General features: G+C 38.5%; 1 protein-coding gene across 4 annotated transcripts in view; it reads left to right on the top strand.

The window, feature by feature from the left end:
• Nucleotides 1-22,366, top strand: part of LOC131440671 (E3 ubiquitin-protein ligase UBR1-like) — a 33,786-nt gene extending 11,420 nt beyond the window's left edge. For 2 of the 4 annotated variants that reach the window (XM_058612154.1, XM_058612153.1), the window contains exons 3-4: nucleotides 11,482-11,661; nucleotides 22,252-22,366. In XM_058612154.1, coding sequence (XP_058468137.1) covers nucleotides 11,482-11,661; nucleotides 22,252-22,337 — 266 coding nt within the window. In that variant the 3' untranslated portion in view covers nucleotides 22,338-22,366. Of the gene's footprint in view, nucleotides 1-11,481; nucleotides 11,662-22,222 lie in introns of all 4 variants that reach the window. The other 2 variants (XM_058612151.1, XM_058612155.1) reach the window with 2 other exon arrangements.
• The last annotated feature ends 776 nt before the right edge of the window (nucleotides 22,367-23,142 follow it).

Below are 23,142 nucleotides of genomic sequence, written 5' to 3'. Positions count from 1 at the left end.
GTCAGCAATGAAGGAAAACGTGTTCAATGACTTAAAAAAACTGACTTCCGAATTATCATCTGAGTTACGTGATATGAATAACGAGCTAAACCATATCAACCAGCTATCTCTTGATACTGCGGCCAGCTGCACCATGAACGTAAGTTCGACATTGGCCATTGACATTCTTGACGAAATCAAGTGTGTCAGCACATTTGGTAGCAGCGAAGAAACCTGTGCAAATTCCAGTGTCCAATGCCTCAGGCCTCAGTTTGGCGGAAGAATTATGCAAAGTAGATAATTCTGGATGGCGCTTTCTTGGCGCTAAAAATGTATGGAAATCGGACTGGAGTGACTACGATGCGCGAGAATCTAGAAGACTACATCAGCAGAAGCAAGCTGCAAAAGCTAGAAGTAAAAAAAAACCAAAAAAGTTATTAAAGAATTTGAAAATGAACAACACTGTAAACAACAGCAGCAACAATTTAAGAAATCATAGTAATTACAATGAGAATTGCAATATTCGTGACTCATGTTATCCTAGTAATGATCATCTAATACAAAGACAACCCAACAGCATCCTCCCACCAGACAGAGTGCTTCTTGCTGCTGCTAAAGACCGCTAAAGACCGGCCGTTAGCAAATAATAGGCCAACCATTCAATTCCAAAGAGGTGAGATATTGAATCCATATCCAGCGAATGACTCACGACGATCGCCGCTACGATGCAACCCGATGACTCCAAAAGGTGCGTCAGCTACTTTGTACGGCGCGCTCAATTCTCGCAGTTTTCGGCGTAATTGACACACCCCCTGGGAGAAGAAAATGACGACAACTCTATAGATTATAATGCTTATCATCCAAATGCTGCACAATTTAATAAATCATCATTGGAGGTCATAGTTTATGGGCAGAACTTTAATATAATGAAAAGTGCGTTCAAAATGACTGAAATTTGTAATAAAATATTAAGTAGTTCTTATGCAATAATCTTAGCTACATAAACAAGCAGGGATGAAAGTGTTAGGAGTAAAGAAGTTTTCGGTAATAATTACAATGTGTTCAGAGATGATCGCAATTTACAAATGTCTGATAAGAGATCGGGTGGTGGAGTACTAATTACTATTTCTACAAAGTTTAATGCTGAGATCATAACCACTAGAAAAATTAAAAAATTCGAGCACGTATGGGTGAAAACGTGTCTGGCAGAGGAAACACATATTTTCTACTCAGTGTATTTTCCCCCAAACAACATTCGTAAAGAAGTATATGAAAAGTTTTTCCAGATTGCTGAAGAAATCATAACTAATCTTCCTTCCGAAGTGAAATAAATCCAAATATCAAGGGGAACGTACCATTTGAGCCAATTTGTTCGGATTCTGAAACGTGACATTGACTTTTTCCCAGACTGAAAATGAGAGCATCCTACTACCAGTAGGAGAGAATGAAACCCTCCAATATATCTTTGATCAAGTTGCATACTTAGGACTCAACCAAATTAATAACGTTAAAAATCAGCAAAACTGTTACTTATATTTTTTACTGACAAATTCACAAGAAGACGAAATAAAAGATTTCACACTGCAACTTAGTTGTCCACATTTGTTCATGAGTATAATAGACCCGATGAATATGAGTATGACGAGGTCTTGACTTGGCAAATTATGATAACATAAAGTTAAAATTAAGTAACATTGATTGGCAAACCATTTTCAGGGAGTCTAATGTTGAAACTTCTGTGGAAATGGTTTATAAGATTTTATTTGATACTATTAATGATCAGGTACCTTTTAAGAGAATCAGACGACGACTTAACTATAAATATCCAATATGGTATAATGATAACATTAAAAATTTGAAAAATCGAAAACAGAAGGCCCATAAAAAATATAAAAGAGACAGTAGTAGCGTCAACTTAGAAACTTACTTACAAACTTGTGATCAATTGAATCTGGCAATTGAAATCGCTTCCGAGGAGTACTATTCAAAAACGGAGAGTGAAATCAAATCTTGCCCGAAGAATTTCTTCAATTACGTAAAACAAAAACTGAAATCTAATAATTTTCCCTCAAAAATGTTTTTCAAGGGTAAGACTGCTGACAATTCGGAAGATATTTGTACACTATTTGCAAATTACTTCCAAGAAACCTATACTACGTTTTCCGAAGAGGATCGAGACCGTGAATATTTTAATTTCTTCCCTGAACATGCTTGTGACATCAATATTCATCACATTAGTGTCCAAGATATTATGCAAGCGCTCAATAAATTAGATATCTCTAAAGGTCCCGGACCTGATGGAATTCCTCCCATATTCATGAAAAAACTATCGTTAGAACTAGCCACATCCTTGTTTTGGCTTTTCAATAAATCACTTATGACCGGTATTTTTCCTGAAATATGGAAGGACTCCTATTTGGTACCGATTTACAAAAGTGAAAAAAAATCAGATGTGTGTAGTTATCGAGGAATTGCAATTATCTCCTGCATTCCTAAACTTTTTGAAGCGATAATCAATTAAAAAATGTTTTATCAAGTTAAAAATAGAATCACTTATATGCAGCATGGATTTTTTAAGGGTCGCTCGACTAATACAAATTTACTCGAATTTGTCAATTACTCACTGGCTGCTATGGATAAGGGTAATTACATAGAAGCTCTCTATACTGACTTCACCAAAGCATTTGATCGCATTGATATACCTATGTTATTATTCAAACTACAAAAAATAGGAACTGGTCCTGAACTACTCAAATGGCTTAGGTCGTATCTGACTGATCGTCAGCAAATGGTTCGATTTAAAGGGAGGATATCCAACCATGTCTTAGTAACCTCAGGAGTTCCACAAGGTTCTCATCTAGGTCCTCTCTTATTCATTTTATTTGTAAACGATTTATCTCTTATTTTAAAACGCATAAAAGTGTTGATTTATGCCGATGACATGAAGCTCTTCCTAGAAATAAAAAGTGATGTAGACAAGGTGGTATTTCAAGATTAAGTGCAAACGTTCCATGTCTGGTGTAACAAAAGCCTTTTGAAACTAAACGTCAATAAATGTAAACTAATAGCTTTCAGTAGGAAACAAACCACACCAGATATCACAATTAAACTAGGCGACCAAACAGTAGAAAGATGTATCAGAATTAGAGATCTAGGAGTAATTTTAGATAAAAAGTTGACTTTCATCGATCACTATAATACGATAATAGGCAGAGCTAATAACATGCTTGCATTTATAAAACGCTTCAACTATAATTTTTGCGATCCTTACACGATTAAAACATTATATATTGCCTACATAAAGTCTATACTTGAATATTGTAGCATTGTTTGGTCCCCATTCTCAATCACTCACAAGGAACGTATAGAATCAGTTCAAAAGCAATTCCTATTATTTGCACTCCGTAAGTTAGGTTGGGCAAGATTTCCTCTACTATCCAACAAAGCTCGTTGCATGCTGATTGACATCTACACACCAGAAGAGCGTCGAGAACAATTAATGGTTTCATTCATATATAACATCGTTACACATCGGGTTGATTCATCTGGACTTCTATCTAAACTTAATTTTTATATACCTTCCCGACAATTACGAAACCGAGCTATATTCTATATAAGTCAAGTTCGTACCAACTATGCTAAATTTGGCCCATTAAATCAAATGATGTCAACTTATAATAATTGCGGAGCAACTGACTTTACAATGACGCCAACCCAGCTCAAACAATATTTTAATTCAATACGACCTAGGTCCTAGAACATAATGCACATTAATGTTTATTTTAGAAAATATCACACGTGTTAAAATGTAATCAATACAATGTAATGCTCTACTATAGTTTAACGACAAATAAATAAATAAAAGGCACAGAGGTGCTAAGGCAACCCAGTGAACCCACTGATCTACCAGGTACCAGAATTTGTACACTGCGCATGATCGAAAAAGACTATACATACTATTTTAAGCTTAAATACTCCAAGGGCTAAACATTATCCAGGGGGTACCACAGGGCCAGTCTATTTTAGACGCAAAGAAAGGGTATTAAATTTGATGCGGATTACAAAGGATTTGATATCACATTTCTCTGAAGTTGTAAAAATCTCTAAAGTTAATAGAGATAAAATTCGAGTTGTTGTTAACGATATGAAACAGGCAAACGAAATTGTAACAACTTAAATGCAGCGAAATTGTAACAACTCGAGTGCTTGTTGTCGATGGAAACAATCTGCATCTGTTGTCGATGGAAATAAGACTTATCGTCCCTCAGATTCGTTTCGAGTAACATTTACCGGATCTGCGTTACCTAGCTATGTCTATCGATAAAACTCGTCTTCCTGTTCGACTTTTCGTACCGCATGTTATGAATTGCACGAACTGTAAAAAATTCGGACATACAGCTAATTATTGTAGTAATGAATCTAAATGTATCAAATGTCAAGGATAACATTTGCGATAAAAATATTAAAAAATGTGTTTATTGTGGGGAGAGTCCTCATGATCTCTCAGTATGCGCTGCGTTTAAGTTGCGTAAAGACAAAACTAAGCTTTTAGGAATTAAGAAATGTTATTCCTTTTATATATTAAACATTCCTTCGACTTCCAGTATAGAAGTTGTCGCTTGTCAAATAAACATTAAAGGAAAGGACATTTGCATTGCCTCTTTATATATTCCTCCAAGAGCTCAAGTTGGACAACGACAGCTTAATGAAATGGTCGAATTTCTCCCTGCTCCACGATTGATTCTGGGAGATTTCAATTCGCACGGAATAATGTGGGATTCCGTTTACAATGATAACAGATCATCCTTAATATATAATATTCGCGACAATTTCTACATGACAGTATTGAATATGGGTAGCATGACACGGATTCCAAGACCTCCTGCACATCCAAGTGCATTAGATTTATCTCTTTGCTCGACCTCAATTCGATTAGATTGCACCTGGAAAGCATTTCCTGATTTACACGATAGCAACCATTTACCAATCATCATCTCAATTAGCAGTAACAAATGTATTGCTAATTCAGTTAATATTCCATATGATTTGATAAAGAATTTTGACTGGTTTAAATACCAAAGTAATATTCAAGAGTCTTAAATTCAATGGAAGAGTTCCCCCCACTTGAACAACATGACTTCCTCGTTTGTTCGATTCTGGTGGCCGCAGAACAAGCCCAAACCAAACGATTTCTTGGTCCATCTACCAACAGAAGGCCTTCAAACCTTTGATGGGACAAACAGTGCTCAGATGCTAAACACGCGAAACAAAATGCTTTCAAGACGTTTTTAAATCGAGGAGGAGGAACTCATCAGAATTTTAGAAAATTCTTGGTTTCAGAAACCAAGTACAAGAGCATACTTCAATCAAGAAATGTAGCTATTGGAGACATTTTGTCGAAGGTTTGTCAAGAGAAACCTCAATGAGCACTCTTTGGAATACGGCCAGACTCATTCTTCGTCTGGAATGTCTGGAATGTCTGGAATTTTTGGAATAATTGAGTATCGTTACGTGGGAAATTAGAGTGAGGAATACTCGAACCGATGGATATTTGATTTTGCGAGGAAAGTTTGTCCAGATTCTATTCCTACGCAGAGCATTATTTGGGAGTCTTCTCCAAATAATAATTCTATTGATAGCCCCTTTTCAATGATGGCATTTTCCATAGCACTCATGTCTTATAACAATAACGCTCCTGGGTTGGACAGAATTAAATTCAACTTGATGAAGAATCTGCCCGACCTCGCAAAAAGTCGTTTGTTGGAATTGTTCAAAAAGTTTCTTGAGCAAAATATTGTTTCACTTGACTGTGAAAGTGAAGTGAAAGTTATCGCCATTCAAAAGCCGGGGAAAGCATGTTGTTCTGCATCAGAAAATTTTTCGAAAAAATTATTCTTCGACGTCTCGACACTTGGATCGAGACGAACGGTTTGTTGTCAGATACTTAGTTTGGCTTCCGTAGACACAATAAAACAGTGCCTGAACGACATATTGAATAATAATTATCAAATCTCAATAGTTTGAGTCTCGACTCATTGCTCCATTCCAGGCAATGAAAGAGCCGATATTTTAGCCAAACGTGGTGCTATAAACGTGGTGAAATTTATGAGAGACCGATTGCTTTCTACGAATTCTATAGCGCGTCTCGCCAAAGAACACTTGCCAGCTGGCAAGCTTCTTGAGATAAAGATGATCTGGGTCGGTGATGCACTCAATTATTCCTAAAATATCGACAAAGGCATGGTTCTGGAGACTGGATGTGTGTAGGGATTTCATTCGTGTGATGTCCAGACTCATATCCCATCACTACACGTTTGATGCACATCTCCTTCGAATTGGACTTTCCGAGACTAATAATTATGCTAATAAATTTCTTGTGTACTTAAAGTAGACCCTTGATTGTCGTGACTTCCCTTACATGAAACTTCTTTATCATTTCATTAAGACCATTGGAGTTCCAATTTGATTTTTTATTTATGTTAGACTCCTTCCTCTTCCATAAGTTCAACCAATAGCCAGCTATATTATACTGAATAAAAGTGATGAACTGATGCAAACAAATCTGAAATAGTTATAAGATCATGTACAAAATAAATGTATTTTATTTAATGTAATTTGTAATCATTTCCACTGTAACTATCGGGCCGATCGGACGTAAATTCGTGTTTCTCCAATAGTGCGGTGAATTGTTTTATTCCGTTTTCAAAATCATTACGTATTCTATTATGACCTATTATGCGCTCGAGTGATAATTCGAATTAATCCGTCCTCAAGGTCGATTGTGAGCTGTGTAAAGAAGCACTTTGTGCACCGTTAGCCAGCGCTGCTATATTGTTTACAAATACATTAGACAGTATATAGTGGGAAAACCTGTTTTAATCCACCTATTGGTGTGATGGTGCCTTTCTCTTGTATAATATTGTGGTATTCTATTCAAAATTTTTCTCTTCGATTTTTGAAAGAAACCAAAGGATTGCTTGTGCATTAACTAGTATAACATACTGAATAAAACAGTGCTTTGCTCGCGTAGGTCATTCTTTAGAAAACGAAGTGGGTTCACTATTACTATTACCAAAACCAAGGAATGCTAGCAACCATAAATCGTATCAAAGCTGAAATGCTGACCCACCAACGACAGTTTACGCACATGTTCGTGCATAATAATGAAACGCATATTGCATGCGAACCGATATCTACATTTCAACTGGGTGAAAAGAAACGAAAAAGAACTATCATAACGCATCTGAACAACACCTACTAAAATCCTATACATCATTATATGCGACTGAAGAGACGACTGAAGTAAAAGACGAATGCTTCGTCTGCGGAAGAGTAATACCGGAGTACGACGAAACGAACGAGACAAGTATGAGCGAACTCACAACAGCTGAGAAAACAGCGGCTATGAAAACAAGCGCATCAAGGAAATCTCCTGGTTCTGATGGAATTCCGAAGGAGTTCTACCTATACACACTTGATGTTATCCACCGTGAGTTAAATCTCGTGTTAAACGAGGCACTGGCTTCTAATTTCCCGATTTCGTAGAAGGCGTTATAGTGTTAGTTAAAAAGAAAAGGACAACGGATACAGCTACCTCATACCGACCAATCACACTTTTAACTAAGACTACAAGCTTATGTCACGTATCCTGAAGGCACGAATAGAGAACACATTGAAAACACATCGGGTTTTAACTGATACACAAAAATGTGCTAATAATAACAACAACATTTTCCAAGCTACTCTATCCCTGAAGGACCGAATAGCACAGCTGAACAACCAACGCGGAGCAGGTAAGCTGATATCGTTTGATCTGGACCATGCGTTTGATCGTGTCAAACGAAGTTTTTTTATTCGGGAACATGTGCTCGCTCGGCTTTAATCGTGATCTGGTGAACTTACTTATCAGACTCTCCGATGCATCGTTTTCTCTCTTACTCGTAAACGGACACTTATCCACAGTGTTCCCCATACAACGCTTGGTTCCACAAGGTAGTCCTATTTCGAGTATTCTGTTTAGTCTATATATACATTCTTTACTGCAGCGGATAGAACGAATATGCGAAAATGATCTGGTCGTCGCATACGCCGACGACATAAGTGTGATTGCAACCATCCCTCAGCGAATTAACCGAATATACGAATTGTTCAGTCGTTTCTCCCGTGTATCTTGAGCAGTATTAAATCTAACCATAACAACCTCGATTAATGTTGGAATTATTGATCGAGATCCTTTGGAAGTACAGTGGCTTCAAACAGCTACGACGATCAAAATACTGGGCATAACATACACCAACTCTATTCGAGGCATGATAAAAGCCAACTGGGACGACCTGGTGAGAAAATTCTCATGCCCAATCTGGTTTCATTCCATGCGCACACTGTTACTTTTTCAAAAAGTTACTCTACTAAACACATTCATAACAGCAAGAATGTGGTATGTAGCATCTACCGTACCCCCGTCAAGCATCCATATAGCAAAATTTACCTCTACAATGGGCAATTTCCTATGGCGAGGAATCTCAGCTAGAGTACCAATACAACAACTAGCACGAGATCGAACGCAAGGTGTAAATTACAACTACCCCTCTTGAAATGCAAGGCGCTTCTGATAAACCGACATACACAAGAAAAAGAATCAATTCTATACTACAAATTATTAATCTTCCAAAACAACCCCAACCCAATTATTCTTTCCACAAACTTCGTCCGATCTAATCCACCTTTTCTACACATAAAGTACCGAACAACCCAGGATAGAACGAGAGAAGCCATCTCAAGATTGGCATAAGGCGTGGAGCAATAGGACTAACAACGCAGCAGCGAAGCGACCTTTTTCTTTTTGTAAATCGAAAAGCCGAACAAAGACGACTTTTACATACGATGCGACTCGTCGATAGCGAGAATTGTCTACACTGCAACGCGCCAGTGTAGAAACATTACAGCACAAGTTTAGTGAATGCCCGAGAGTTGTACCTGCCTGGCAATTTTTACAACGACAAATCTCATTGCGTTTTGGATGGAGGCGATCAGAATTCGGGCACTTCATGATACCAGTATTGAATGGAATAAGTACAGCTACGAAATCTAAACTTCTAAAATTGTTTGCCATTTATTTACATTTTGCGAACAAAACAGATACTTTAACATTAACATTAATGAATTGGAATTCTACCTAAAATATGAATTATAATATGTAAATAGTATTTTAAGCAATAAACAGATAAAATAATCTTAAATAAAAACAATTTGACAATTTAACCAGCTTCTTCATTAGCGACACTTGCTATCCTTTCACGCACTTACGACCATCATTTAGTTGTTATAAATATATGGGCCTGTCTAGAAATGTCGATTTTTGCAATATTCAAAACACGCTAAAAAATAAAACAAGCATAATACAAAACAATTTGCCTTAAATTTCCCCTGTTAGCAAACACTTATATACTATTATACTATATTATATTATATTATTTTATTTCATGTTATCATTATATTTTTTTACATCGTTTTATATTGTAATATATTACGTTGTATTATAATATAATATGTTATATTCTATTACATCGTATTATGTTACATTATATAATATTATGCCCAATCATATCGACAACAGGGAGGGGCTGGGAGTGCATCAGGGTATCTTACAAGTGAATGACTGGATGATGAAGTGGATTACCAACCTATGTCACGTGGGGGAAGCGTTTTCCCCTTAATGTCTGAAATGAGTAAGACGCTTTTTTTCTATCAGACAGTTTTAAGTTGGTACAGCGAAATTCTTTATTATATAGTCGAATGTTTTTGTTGGAAAGCGCGGAGTTCTCAACACTCATTTTGGCCTTCTTAACAGCAGAAATATGAAAGCTATCTGATAATCAAATACGGATCTACTGTAAGTCTACCTGCATCCACTGGTAATGCCTTGAGCTGATTGGGGCTTCACACATACATACATATAAGTTATTAATTCACAGAGCTCGAGATTTTTGTTCACAATCAGAAATCTTATTTCACACTTACTTGTGCAAAATGTATCCAACTCCGGCTGAGACTGTGTTCAGTTCCGCCATTTGCCTTTACTTTAAATAAATTATGCCTTCTAACTGATTATTACTTTTCTATGCTTTTCTGAATCGAGTTTTTAATGTAAAACGTTTTTAAATTTTAAACGAAAATTTGTTCAACATAATAACCATGTATCATGAGTATTTAATAATCAGTTCGTGCTCGCATCACATCCGACGCAGTCCAAAATTTCTTACGGTCGCGACGACAGAAACAAAGACAATACAGTGCAGTGAACAATAGAGTGTACGAAATGGGCAAATACGATTTAACAAAGCCTGAAACTTGGCCTACAAGGCCAAATTCAATTTGTATTGATTTCAAGCGCTGCAAAGTTAGACCAGCAGCAACCGAAATTGAAATCTTGCTTAAGGAACGAATGCATCTAAACGTTAATGATGTAAGTGAGATTCAATTCAACAAGGCGTCTAACTGTGTGTACATTATGTTCAAACGTGAAAAAGATGCAACTGCATTTGCTTCGGATAATAACGGGGTGCACAGTGTTGATCATGACAATGTTAAATATAAAATCCCTGTGTACATGGTGGACAATGCCATAGAAGTACGCGTGCATGACCTTTCCCCGCAGACCAGCGATGGGTATGTTCGGGAAAACATGTCGCAGTACGGTGAAGTTCTTTCCATCGAAAGGGAAGTATGGCGGAATTTTTTCCCGGGTATCCGGAATGGCGTGCGAGTGGTACGTATGCAACTACGTAAAGCAATTCCATCTTACATCGTTTGTGGTCAAGGTGGAATACATCCGTGTTAAACGCTGATTACGTATGAAAATCAATTGGTTACATGTCAGTTTTGTGAACAACCTGCACACTACGGCAAACCTTGAACTGAAACTGCGAAAACAAACAAAACAAACAAAAACAAGGACAACCGCTCAACAACGGAAACTAGTGAATGCAGTGCTCCTGTTTCAAAACCACCTTCACCATCTAACCAACTATCAACTGCAATCAATGTACAAAGCGCATCTACGGCAACTGCAAATGAACCCAAGACGGCGATCAACAACGAAAACAAAGAAACGGAAAACGCTCACAACTCCAACGATATAGCAATGGATGATACGAGCAACGGACAAAATGACCTCCAATCTTCGCTAGAAGGAAATGGAAGCTCCTCTCCCCCTAGAAGAAGGGTGACAACGAGATCCAACAATAAAAAAATAATTTTATGTAACAAAAACATGGGTAAATCGGCCACGTAAAGCTATACGTAAATTGGCCTGAATAAAAATTGTTAAAAAATAATGAGTATTTAATATGAGACAACGATTTTTCCAACTTAGAAAACGATAATTTAGGCTCTATGAAAAAGATGTTGTTATCTACATTAAATATTACTTGCAGCTATTTTGTTTTTCTCTCATATTTCGCATATTCTGCCGTCTGTTATTAATTCTTTGTTCCATTACAGGTAGCTACAACATCGATGAGCAGAATGTTAAGGATATAGTCATCGATGTATTTGAAAAATTTATTTGCGGCGATGATTCGCATATATATTTGGAACGTTTGAAACTGGAAAACACTTTCGCTTCCATCTGCGGTCGGGTGTTCAAAATAGGCGAGCCAACGTACAGCTGCCGTGAATGTAGTAAGTGCATATGATCAACCTATTTTTATACTTCTTATTTTCGCCTTTCTCATATAGAAAGGTTATGCGATAACTGTGAAAACCGACTTTGCAACCGAGAAGTCGTGATATAAATATGGGTGTAAAAATTCGTTTACAGTTTTTTGTTTCAAATCTTCAGCGAATATAGTACACAACAAAAATATTCCACAAACCTCAACATAAACAGGAGAACGAATCAATTTGTTCTGATTCCTGAACTTCAGCATGATTATATTTTTCACGAAACTTTACTTATCCCGAATGCTCACAATCTTGATTAGTAATACTCTCGTTTCTTACTTACCTAATCTATGAGCCTAGTCGCGTGGTGTTCTTTATGGTATCTAACAAACGTCTCGAGGCCCGGATACTTCGTAAATCCCTCTCCACGTAATCGATTCACTTTTCTCGTTGTACTCATTTTTTTTCTTGTGCCTACCAGATCGTATTCAAGAACCATTGTCACTGCCGTCTTACTGAAAAACCCAGTCCATCACAATCGTGCAATTTTAGCTAGGTACGATAAATGGTGGATCAAAGCAGGTGTTGAAATTCGTTGTTGTCGCCGTTTTCACGTTCCGTCTTCGTACGGTGGCGTACTTTACTCGATCGAAGTCCAAAGTACGGATTATTTCCTGCCAAAATACGCCTCTGAATTTCACTGCTGGTATCATCAACAGCGGTCATCACTAAGCCCATATACACAAGCTCGTCAACCAGCTTGCTATTGTCACTGTCTATCAATATACATTATGGTACTAGTCTCATCGCTCCCATTTCTTGGTTCCGTTTATTTGCACATGTACATAATTACTGGACGTTTCCATGTTTACAACAGTGTTTCGGAATAATCTAAATCCGTTTTTGTTATCAGCGTAGTGTATTGATATACTGTAGCATTGATTATACTACACCCAATTTGGAGTGTAAACAAGCCATCCTTTTCTGACCTACACCGGTGTAAAAACGAAAACGCTCTAAGACAAGACCGGACAATTGGATGGGGAGGGAAGACTAAATAAAAAACCTGTTGTCAGGTATTGTTCTAGAAGAAAACGAATTCTATACGCACTAATTCTAACTAGGTAATTCGACACCAAAAATTATACTCCACTGTTAGTAATAGACATAGATTTTAAAATTGCTTAAAGTATCTATTTTTGTTACGTACAACCTCAACATATAAATGTGGCCAAATGAAACGATTTAATATAGTTATAATAATAATTTTCTAAATATGTTCGTTCTAATTCCTATAATACACTATATTGTAAGTCGTCATAATATGTTAATTCACAAGTGGTGACTTTTCAATTCTATTTTTTGATGATTTAATTATAGCCATTAGGAAAAAAATACAGGGTTGTATATAAGACTCGAGCGAGTCATCAAAACGAAACAATTTATAGGTTCACGCAATAAACACAAATTTATGGAAGAAGAAATGAAAAATTTTTGCTCCCGTCAAATTTTTTTCGTGAGCAATAGTTTCCCTCTGTTGTTGAGATTGCGAGTTTACACCGGTTAAACGGGTCAAAAAAAGAACAAAACCATTCAACAAATACGTAATTCCGGGAACTAGTGTTTATAAGCTCTTAGCTCAGTGATCTGTGAGAAATTTATATAATCTAACTAACTAAAACTTTTGGAAATAATGAGGAAAATTCATTACACTTGCCCCCGGATGACGGTTTTTGAGGGAGCCACAGTCAGACACATATCGGACCCGATTATCTGCTGGACGAGTATACAAGGTAAACATTGATTGAAAATCATTCATTCGTCATCTAACACTCGATTGGATAGACGAATAACCTACTACGACTAATTTCGATTTTGTTTTATCGTTTATTCGCAGCTGCCTACCTACCCGAGCTATGGGTAAAACGCGCCATAGATCCGAGTAGGATCCAAAGGATCAGAACAAATTGGCTCAAATGGCACGTTCCCCTTGATATTTGGAGATTTGTGCCTAAGGATAAGGACGCTAAGCGTCTGATGCCAAGTGATGTACAGGTAAACGACCGTGAGCTGAGTAACAACCAATACGCTGATCTGCCAGTTGATGTCGAAGACGAACTGCAGAAGAAGAAAAAAATGCCGCCAATAAACCTATGAAGGTTGTACTTCGAGGACTACCCGGCATGATGGAATCCGAACTAAAGCAGGTACTGTCGGAGGCTGGACTAAAGCCTGTGATGGTGTTTAAAATGAAACGACACAACACGGACAATGGAAAGTATCGAGATCAACTGTACTTGGTTCATCTGGAGAAGGGATCCAGCACCACGAATCAACTGAAAACGATAAAATCGTTATTTCATATATTCATCGAATGGCAAAAGTATAAACCAGTACATCGGGATGTCACACAGTGTACGAACTGTTTGAACTACGGCCATGGAGCGAGGAACTGCCACATGAAAAGTCGGTGCGGCAAATGTGCCGAAACATACAACACCAACAATTGCCTACTAGATAACATCGCGGTAAAATGTGTAAACTGTGATGGCGACCATCCATCTACTAGCAATTCGTGTCCAAACGTGCTGAGTTCACAAAAAGGTGACTCGTAAACAATCAACGCGCAAGAATGTTCCACAGATGTATGAAATTAATTTCCCACGGCTCTCACCGAAGAGGGATATTCCAAATTTGCCGCCACTTCCTCACAGAAATCCAAAAGATTCAGCCGCTGGATCACAAAAAGATTCTTCCTCCAAAATCCCTCCTGGATGGGGCAATAATCAACCACAAGCAAAGGATGACTCTGGTGACTTATTCTCTACTAAACAACTGATCGTCATTTTTGAAACAATGACAACAAAACTACGAAGCTGCAGAACGCGGTTAGATCAAATCAACGCCTTAGGCAAATTCATCATCGAATATGCAATATAATGACTACATACTACAACCAATGTAAATTGGAAAGCTTGCTCACTCAGGAGCAAAACTGCTGAATTGTCCGACTTTCTTCAAGAGAAGAATGCCGATATTGCTATTTTAACTGAACTCATCTTAAACCTGAAATTTCTTATTTCCAATTACAGAATTCACAGGCTCGACAGGAGAGGGAGTTGCTGTGTAAATCCTTGTTCTGTAGAATCATCCAACACGTTCTGTGTGTCATTTAATCTTCCCTCTGACCTTAAATAGAACCAATAATCGAATGACAGTATTTTCACATCCTAACAAACGATTGCTGTGATGATGCACCGATTAATGGCGGTCATCGAATGTGTATACCACGTGATATGAATGATAAATTACAACCACACATCCTCTCCCATCTCCAAATAAAGATTATGCTATGGATTATTGATTTGTTTCTTTTTCAAGTAGAAGCAATGGTTCGTTTGATTCTATTAGCCATTGCATTTCCTTGCGGAATAATTCCTTAGTCATATTACTACCATAGTTAGTTCCGTTATCATAAAGTCATGTACATACTTTCCAATCTCACCAGCAGTCGGTTTTGATCGAACATCATTAGCGGATGCCCCGATCTGCTTTCGAACGCTTAGCGGCCCTACCTAACCGCTTTCGAACGCTTAGCGGTCCTCCCGATCCGCTTTCGAACGCTTAGCGGTGTCCCGATCCGCTTTCGAACGCTTAGCGGTCGTCCCGATCCGCTTTCGAACGCTTAGCGGTCGTCCCGATCCGCTTTCGAACGCTTAGCGGTCGTCCCGATCCGCTTTCGAACGGTTAGCGGTCGTCCCGATCCGCTTTCGAACGCTTAGCGGTCGTCCCGATCCGCTTTCGAACGCTTAGCGGTCGTCTCGATCCGCCTACAAACGCTTAGCGGTCGTCCCGATCCGCTTTCGAACGGTTAGCGATTGTCCCGACCGCACCAAAACAGTCCACGGCTGTCCCAGTCTGTGCTTACAAACATCGTTAGCGGTCGTCCCGATCCGCTTTTGAACGATTAACGGTCGTCCCGACCCGCACTAAAGCAGTCCACGGCCGTCCCGGTCCGTGCGTACCAACATTGTTAGCGATCGTCCCGATCCACACCACAGTCTACGGCCGTCCCGGTCTGTTATTATCAACATCGTTAGCGGTCGTCCCGATCCGCTTTAAAACGGTTTGTGGTCAACCCGATCTGCACCAAAACAGCCTCCGGTCGTTCCGGTTCGAAAAATCTCTTCTGTAGTAGTTTTTGTTTAACTACGTTACCTGTGAATCGCGTTCCAATTCTTTTGCTTCTTCAAGTTTTTTTTTGTTTCAAGGAGTTTCAATGCTTAAAATTCTTCGCTTCAAGATGTTTTAATGTTCCGATCTTCAAGAAAACGTTAAAAAAGTTCCGATAATCTTCAAGTTCTTCACTTCGAGATGTTCTCAAAAAAAAAATTCCTTTCTTCCGTCAGATTCCGAAAATATTCTCCTGGCAGGATCGCTAATGTGTAAATCCTTGTTCTGTAGAATCATCCAACACGTTCTGTGTGTCATTTAATCTTCCCTCTGACCTTAAATAGAACCAATAATCGAATGACAGTATTTTCACATCCTAACAAACGATTGCTGTGATGATGCACCGATTAATGGCGGTCATCGAATGTGTATACCACGTGATATGAATGATAATTTACAACCACACAGTTGCCATTGCCATTAAACAATCCATTCAGCACAGACTGCCGCCTGCCTTTAACTTGCAACTTATAGAAGCCATCGAAATTGAGATTACAACGACGATGGGACCCATCATTATCATTGCAGTGTACTGCCCCAAACAAACAAATCTTCAAGATGGTACGTGTGCATCACTGAAGCGAGATCTGGATATGCTCACTCGACGACATAACAAATTCATCATTGCTGGGCACCTGAACGCATGGCATGAGCTGTGGGAAAACAAAAGACAGAATCGAAACGGATTCGTACATGCCGAAGATTACGAAGCTGTACAACATCCTCGCTCCGGACAACCAACGCGACTTTCCAAAACGGGAGTTCATTCCATTTTGGATATATTCATCAGCAACATCGCCATAGAAAGCTCTCCGGTTGTCTTCAGCGAGCTCTCTTCCGACCACTTTCCAGTAATATTGACGTTGGGGTCTTCACCAGAAACAGTGCCTATTCAACCTCGGAGGATCTATTATCGCACCGACTGGGTCCAATTTCAACAAACCGTCGACCAACTTATTAATATCGATTTGCCACTTTATTCCCCGATGGAAATCGATGCGGCCCTATTTTCTTTCCAGCATTCAATCACAGTCGCTCGCCAAATGGTCAGTGAAGTTCCAGAAATACCATAAATAAGTACATTTTTCTCAAAATTTTAGGACATAACAATACAAATAAGTCCGTCGGTGCACAGTAGGCTGCAAACGTTATCAGAAATATGTGATGATGGGAACATAAATCGCATGACAAATGTAGATCGATTATCGCTATTAGGCGAGAATTGTGTTAGCTTTGACAATCAGCAGTCCATTGAAGATGTGTAATCGATGAGGAGCGAACATCTCATGTAAACATCCCAAAACACGTGATAACAGATGATGGAGGGAAAACCAATTCACTTAATCTCTCTGAAGAATATTCAACTTTTTTGAAACAGAATCCGAGAGTGCATATGATCAAGAAAAGGATAGGAATCATCCATCTTCATTTGAATGGGTTAAAGATTGACACTTATGATACTGTTTTGAATATCACATATATAGTTGCAATTACGGGAAAACTTTTGTAATAATGAACGCATCAAGTTTGTGGATTTCATGTATATCAAGGATGTAATGCTAATGTTGTTGAATTGTTATGTAAGCCATAAGCTCACACAAGAAGCGCTGCAGGATCTACTTTGCCTGATAAATGTACTCACTTATTCGAAAACGATTCCAGAAAATTTCAACGCATTCGTAGCATTCTTTTCTGGATCCATACGATGTTGAACGAAAATCCTTCTGTACTAATTGTCAATACGGGTAGGTTTGAGCTACAACATTATTTGTTCCAAATATATGTATATTTTTATGAAAATTACCTCTACATGTCGTTTTCAAATTACATTGTTCTAATATTCAACAAAAAAATCGGTTGTGTATACTGATGTACTCTGAAATCTAAAACCAATATTGAACATAATTTGTTGTCAGATATTCAGTTTGACTTCCGTAGAAATAAAGGGACGAATGATTGCCTTGCATTACTTTCATCTGACATCCAAATTACCTTCGCTCAAAAACAACAAATGGCATCTGTAAGTACAGGCATATTGACTCTGAGGACATATTTTACACGAACGGATCACGAATTGAAGAGGCTACTGAGTTTGGTATATTCAACAAAAATGTTTCGGCTTCATTTAGGCTTCAAGAACATGCATTTGTTTATATAGCAGAGTTAGCAGCAGTTCATTATAGTTTAAGTGTAATCGTCACATTATCTTCAAACCATTATTTTCTCTTCACAGATAGTCTGAGTGCAATTGAATCCATTCGCTCAAATGCAGCTGGCAAAAATGAATCGTTTTTCTTGGGCAAAATAAAACAGTGTCTGAACGTCATATTGAATAATAATTATCAAATCACAATAGTTTGGGTCCCGGCTCATTGCTCCATTCCAGGCAATGAAAGAGTCGATATTTTAGCCAAACGTGGTGCTATTGAGGGTGAAATTTATGAGAGACCGATTGCTTTCAACGAATTCTTTAGTGCGTCTCGGCAAAGATGGCAATCTTCTTGCGATAAATATGATCTGGGTCGGTGGATGCACTCAATTGTTCCTAAAATAAGGCATGGCAATAAAGGCATGGTTCAGGGGACTGGATGTGAGTAGGGACTAAATTCGGGTGATGTCCAGACTTATGCCCAATTACTACACGTTAGATGTACATCTCCTTCGGATTGGACTTTCCAAGACTAATCATTGTGCTTGTGGCGAAGGTTACCGCGATATTGACCATGTCGTTTGGACCTGCGTGGAGTATCGTGATGTCAGATCTCAACTAATAAATTCCTTGCGTACCCAAGGTAGGCTATCCAATGTCCCAGTTCGCGACATTCTTGCTTGTCGTGACGTTCTTTACATGAAACTTCTGTATCATTTCATTAAGTCCATTGGAGTTACAATTTAATTTTTTTTTGTTAGACTTTTTTCTCTTCCATGAGTTCAACCAATAGCTAGCTATCTTATATTAAATAAAAGTGATGAACTGATACAAACAAACCTGAAATAGTTATGAGATCATGTACAAAATGAATATATTTCATTTAATGTAATTTATAATAGCAACTCGTTTGATTAAAAAAACAGTGTTTAGATTAACTAATGAATACCAACATACTAATATGATATTCGAAATGTATTTGGTTTAAAGTACTATGTATTGTGGATGCCACGGCGAAGAAAAACTTATGTATATTGTCTATGAAATAAACGTATTTATGGACAAAATAAGCCTTTATAGTTGAAGTGTTATTTATTTTTAATATTTTTAGACATGATGATGCTCCTTCGATCGATATTATATGTCCTGTAGCTAGTTGTGGATCAAAGGATAAAAATTATTTTATCATTATTCCAATAGAACAACAAGAACGGAAAACTATCGTAAAGTTTCATAAAGAAATAACCGAATATGAAATGAAAGTGTTGAAACATCAATGACATAAATAGAGCTGAAATAGCTAATGTGATCATGAAACAGAATAATTCCAAATTCATCACATTATCTGCCAATGAACACGGAGCTACTGTGTTCAAATGCTCTGTAAAAAGACTGTATCCATTATTCATAACTGTCAATAATTTACCGTAAAAATTACATTTCTGCAAGAATAACTTAATTTTAGCTGCACTATCGTTTAACAGAAGCAAGCCTAACATGGCGTTGTTTCATAAATATTTTGTTCGAGAAATGCAGAAGCTACGCAATGGAACAGAAATAGCAGGTCAACAGTATAAAGTAGTTTTATTGCAATGCTGTTTATACTACATCAGGAATCGAAACAAATTGGCTCAAATGGCACGTTCCCCTTGAAAGGAAATGGTAAGGGGAGGATGGGAAAAATTGACGACACAAAAACACAAAAAAGCAGAAGTAAATTCTGCACATTTAGTGGAAGCAGAAGTAAATTCTGAACCTCTACGAGGTCCCGAACAGTCTGCTGTAAAACCTATTTAGGTTTGTTACTATGTGCGTTCTTTCTGATGAACGATGGACAGTTAATAAAACCTCCAACCCCCGAGAGCATCTAGAGATTTTACAAAAGCGACACCATTCTGCACTCCCGGAAGAATACAGAACGATTCGCAGTATGTACGAGCAGAAGTAAATTCGGTACCCCATAAAGGATGCCAAACAATCTGCAAAACCCTATTTAAAGTGAATTTATTCGAGGAAGATCGATGAACCCTTCTGACTATAGCTCCTTACCACATTGGGTAAACGAGAAACGAGAGAATATCCTTTAATTGTAGCTCCGCATACACAGACTCAACCAAGTATGGAGAACCAAAAACCCGGATACGTAGTTGCGTCAATGCGGGACAGTTACAGTGCCATGTGATAATTGAATTTGCAATGTCCAGTCAGAGCTCTGACCAGAATACTGCAATGATGCTTGGAAAAATGCAGTAGACACTTTGACATTTTCAGATTTAAATCTGGTAAAAATGCTTTTGTCTGAGCGTAAGTTTGCAAGCTGCACCAGTAGCTGGCATGTTTGGATGCAGCCCAAGAACGAATCTTGTGCTTTATCCAACTAGTTGAAAGTGGTAAAGCTGGTTCAGGACCAACGAAATCATTCGTTGCACCAGCTCTAGCCAACTCATCAGCCCATTCATTTACAGTAGTGCCAGAATAGCCGGGTACTCATAAGAAGTAAACAGCATTTGAAATGCTGAGGTCTTCAATTGGAGTTCGACATGGGATAACTTGATTCGACCATGAATCATTCGAACTGAGTGCTTTCAAAGCTGTCTGACTGTCGGAACAAAAATAAATTCGTTTACCACAGATCCTCTGCTGAAGTGTCGAATGTATTCCACATAGAATCGCGTGTATTTTTTTCTTGGAACACAATACAGTATCTACCAAGTGAATAAGACTGCTCCAGCCTCATTTCACGACAGTAGACACCAGCACCAGCACCGTCCGTATAACAAACTATGTGTTCATCAAGTTGTCGTTACAGACAACCAGACAACCATTCCTCACGAAGCGGATAGCTCACATAGAATGTATTGAAAGAAAAACTGCATGTGATAGTTAGGTCACTAGGAGCGAGTAAATATTCATCCCACGTAACCATTTGAGGCCACAAGCGAGTGTGGCTAGTAGCATAATCTAAGGGTTACTGTTCCAAAGCCCTGTAACCTTAAGACGGTATGCACAAGATAATGCTTCATGTAGTGGTTTAATGCACAGTAGCGCCTCTAGAGCAGCAGTATGAGTTGTCGTGAATGCTCCTGTCATCGCCATTAGGACCATCATTTGGAGATAATTTAGCTTTGACTGAACTGTCGCGGCTTCTCCTTTCTGCCACCATACAAGACATCCATATGATAAAATTGGTCTAACAATAGTTGTGTAGATCCAATGAATGTATCTGGGTTTTAGTCCCCATGATTTTCCGAAAGCTCGTCTGCATTGGCCGAAAGCCATGCAAGCTCTTTTAATCATGAAGTCACTGTGAGCAGACCAATTCAGTTTTGAATCAAGAATAACCCCGATGTATTTAACTTGATCGACCACAGTGACCTCTGAACCGAAGAACTGTAACGGACGAGCTTCTGTGATTATCCTAAGATGAGTGAAAAGCACCATTAATGTTTTGCCCGGATTTACAGATAATCCAAACTGACAACACCATAGTTGAACAGATCGCAGGGCTTGCTGCATTAAATCAAAGAGAGTGTTAATGCTTATACCGGTCATCAATATATGATAATCGTCGGCAAAACTATAAGTCGGAAATCCAACAGTTTCCTTAACAAACCATCAGCGACTAGGTTCCATAAAAGTGGGGATAGTACACCACCTTGAGGACACACACAGACACTTAGCTTTGTAATCTCTGCTTGCCGAAGAGAAGAACAAAGAAGTCTATTGCTAAGCATTGCGTGTATCCAATTTGTGATACTTGAAGGTATGCCATTACCACGGGCTGCTTCCAGAATTGAATTGGAAGACACGTTATCAAAAGGCACCTTCGATATCTAGGAAAACTCCCAAGCAAGATTGCTTTTGTGAGAAAGCTTTTTCAATTTTGTACACAACGTCATGTAACAGGGTTGTAGTGGACTTTCCACGCTGGTAAACATGTTGCATTCCATGTAGCGGATGCACGCCCAAACTAACATTCCTGATATAGTGATCGACTATGCGTTCCACTGTTTTAAGAAGAAATGAGCTAAGACTGATAGGCCTGAAACTCTTCGTGTCTTCATAAGTGTCGCGACCGCCTTTCGGGATAAATTTGACAATTATTCCCTGCCAAGCCCTTGTAATATATCCTGTCGCAAGACTAAAAGTAAATATTTTCTTCAAAACATGTTTGAAATGTTCATACCCTTTCTGCAGTAACACTGGGAGAACTCCATCCTTTCTAGGAGACGTGTACGGAGCAAAACTTTCAACTGCCCATTTGACCAATTCAATCGTCACAACGCTTCGAGCAAGGAGCCAAGAATCGTAACTACCCGAAAAAGTCTCAGGAATAACTGTCGGTGATGGATCCATCATCCTGGAAGGTGAGTGTTAAAAAGATAGTGAAGTACATCACCTTCATCAGACAAGTGTTCACCATCTGAAGTTCTTAAGAAACTGACATTAAAGTCCTTAGATTTCGAAAGTAACTTATTTAATCTGCTATCCTCGTTGAGACTAGAGACATTTGTGCAAAGGCTTTTCCAACCACTTCGCTCAGACGATCTAAGAGCATTTATCGAGCCGACACGAATGCCTCCGACCCATCTCTGTGTCGGTGGTTTCAAGCTCTTCTGCATAGTTGCCTTAGTCTAGCAAGTTCCTCTAGTAGCTCGCACAATCCGAAGTGGACTAGCCTCTTCATATGCTGCAACTATGAGTGAGTTTGTCTCGTCGACAACATTTTCCAAATCAATTGGGGTTTCAGTTGATGGTTGGTACCCGTAAAATTTAGTCGCCAAGCCCTCTTCATAGAGGTCCCAGTTTGTAGATTTGGGATAACGATATGTGATAATATCAATCAGAATCAGAATCATAACAAATTGGCTCAAATAATATCAAACTTAAAGAGCCAATTTACCAACTCATGCGCAATTCTATCAGAGCAGAGAGTTACGTCGAAAACCTCCTCTCTTCCAGATCTCGCAAAAGTTGGACGATTCCCTGCATTGACTATGTGCAGGTTTGTACTGCTCAAAAATTCCATCATATCAGAGCCTCTCGAATTTATATCTGTGCTGCCCCAAATGATATGGTGAGCATTTATTTCACTGCCGATTATAAGCGGTAAATCA

This window comes from Malaya genurostris, chromosome 1 (genome assembly GCF_030247185.1).
Source record: "Malaya genurostris strain Urasoe2022 chromosome 1, Malgen_1.1, whole genome shotgun sequence".
In the NCBI taxonomy this organism is placed as follows: Eukaryota; Metazoa; Arthropoda; class Insecta; order Diptera; family Culicidae; genus Malaya; species Malaya genurostris.
Note: the sequence above shows the minus strand (reverse complement) of the source record. Positions and strands in the feature narration are given on the sequence as shown.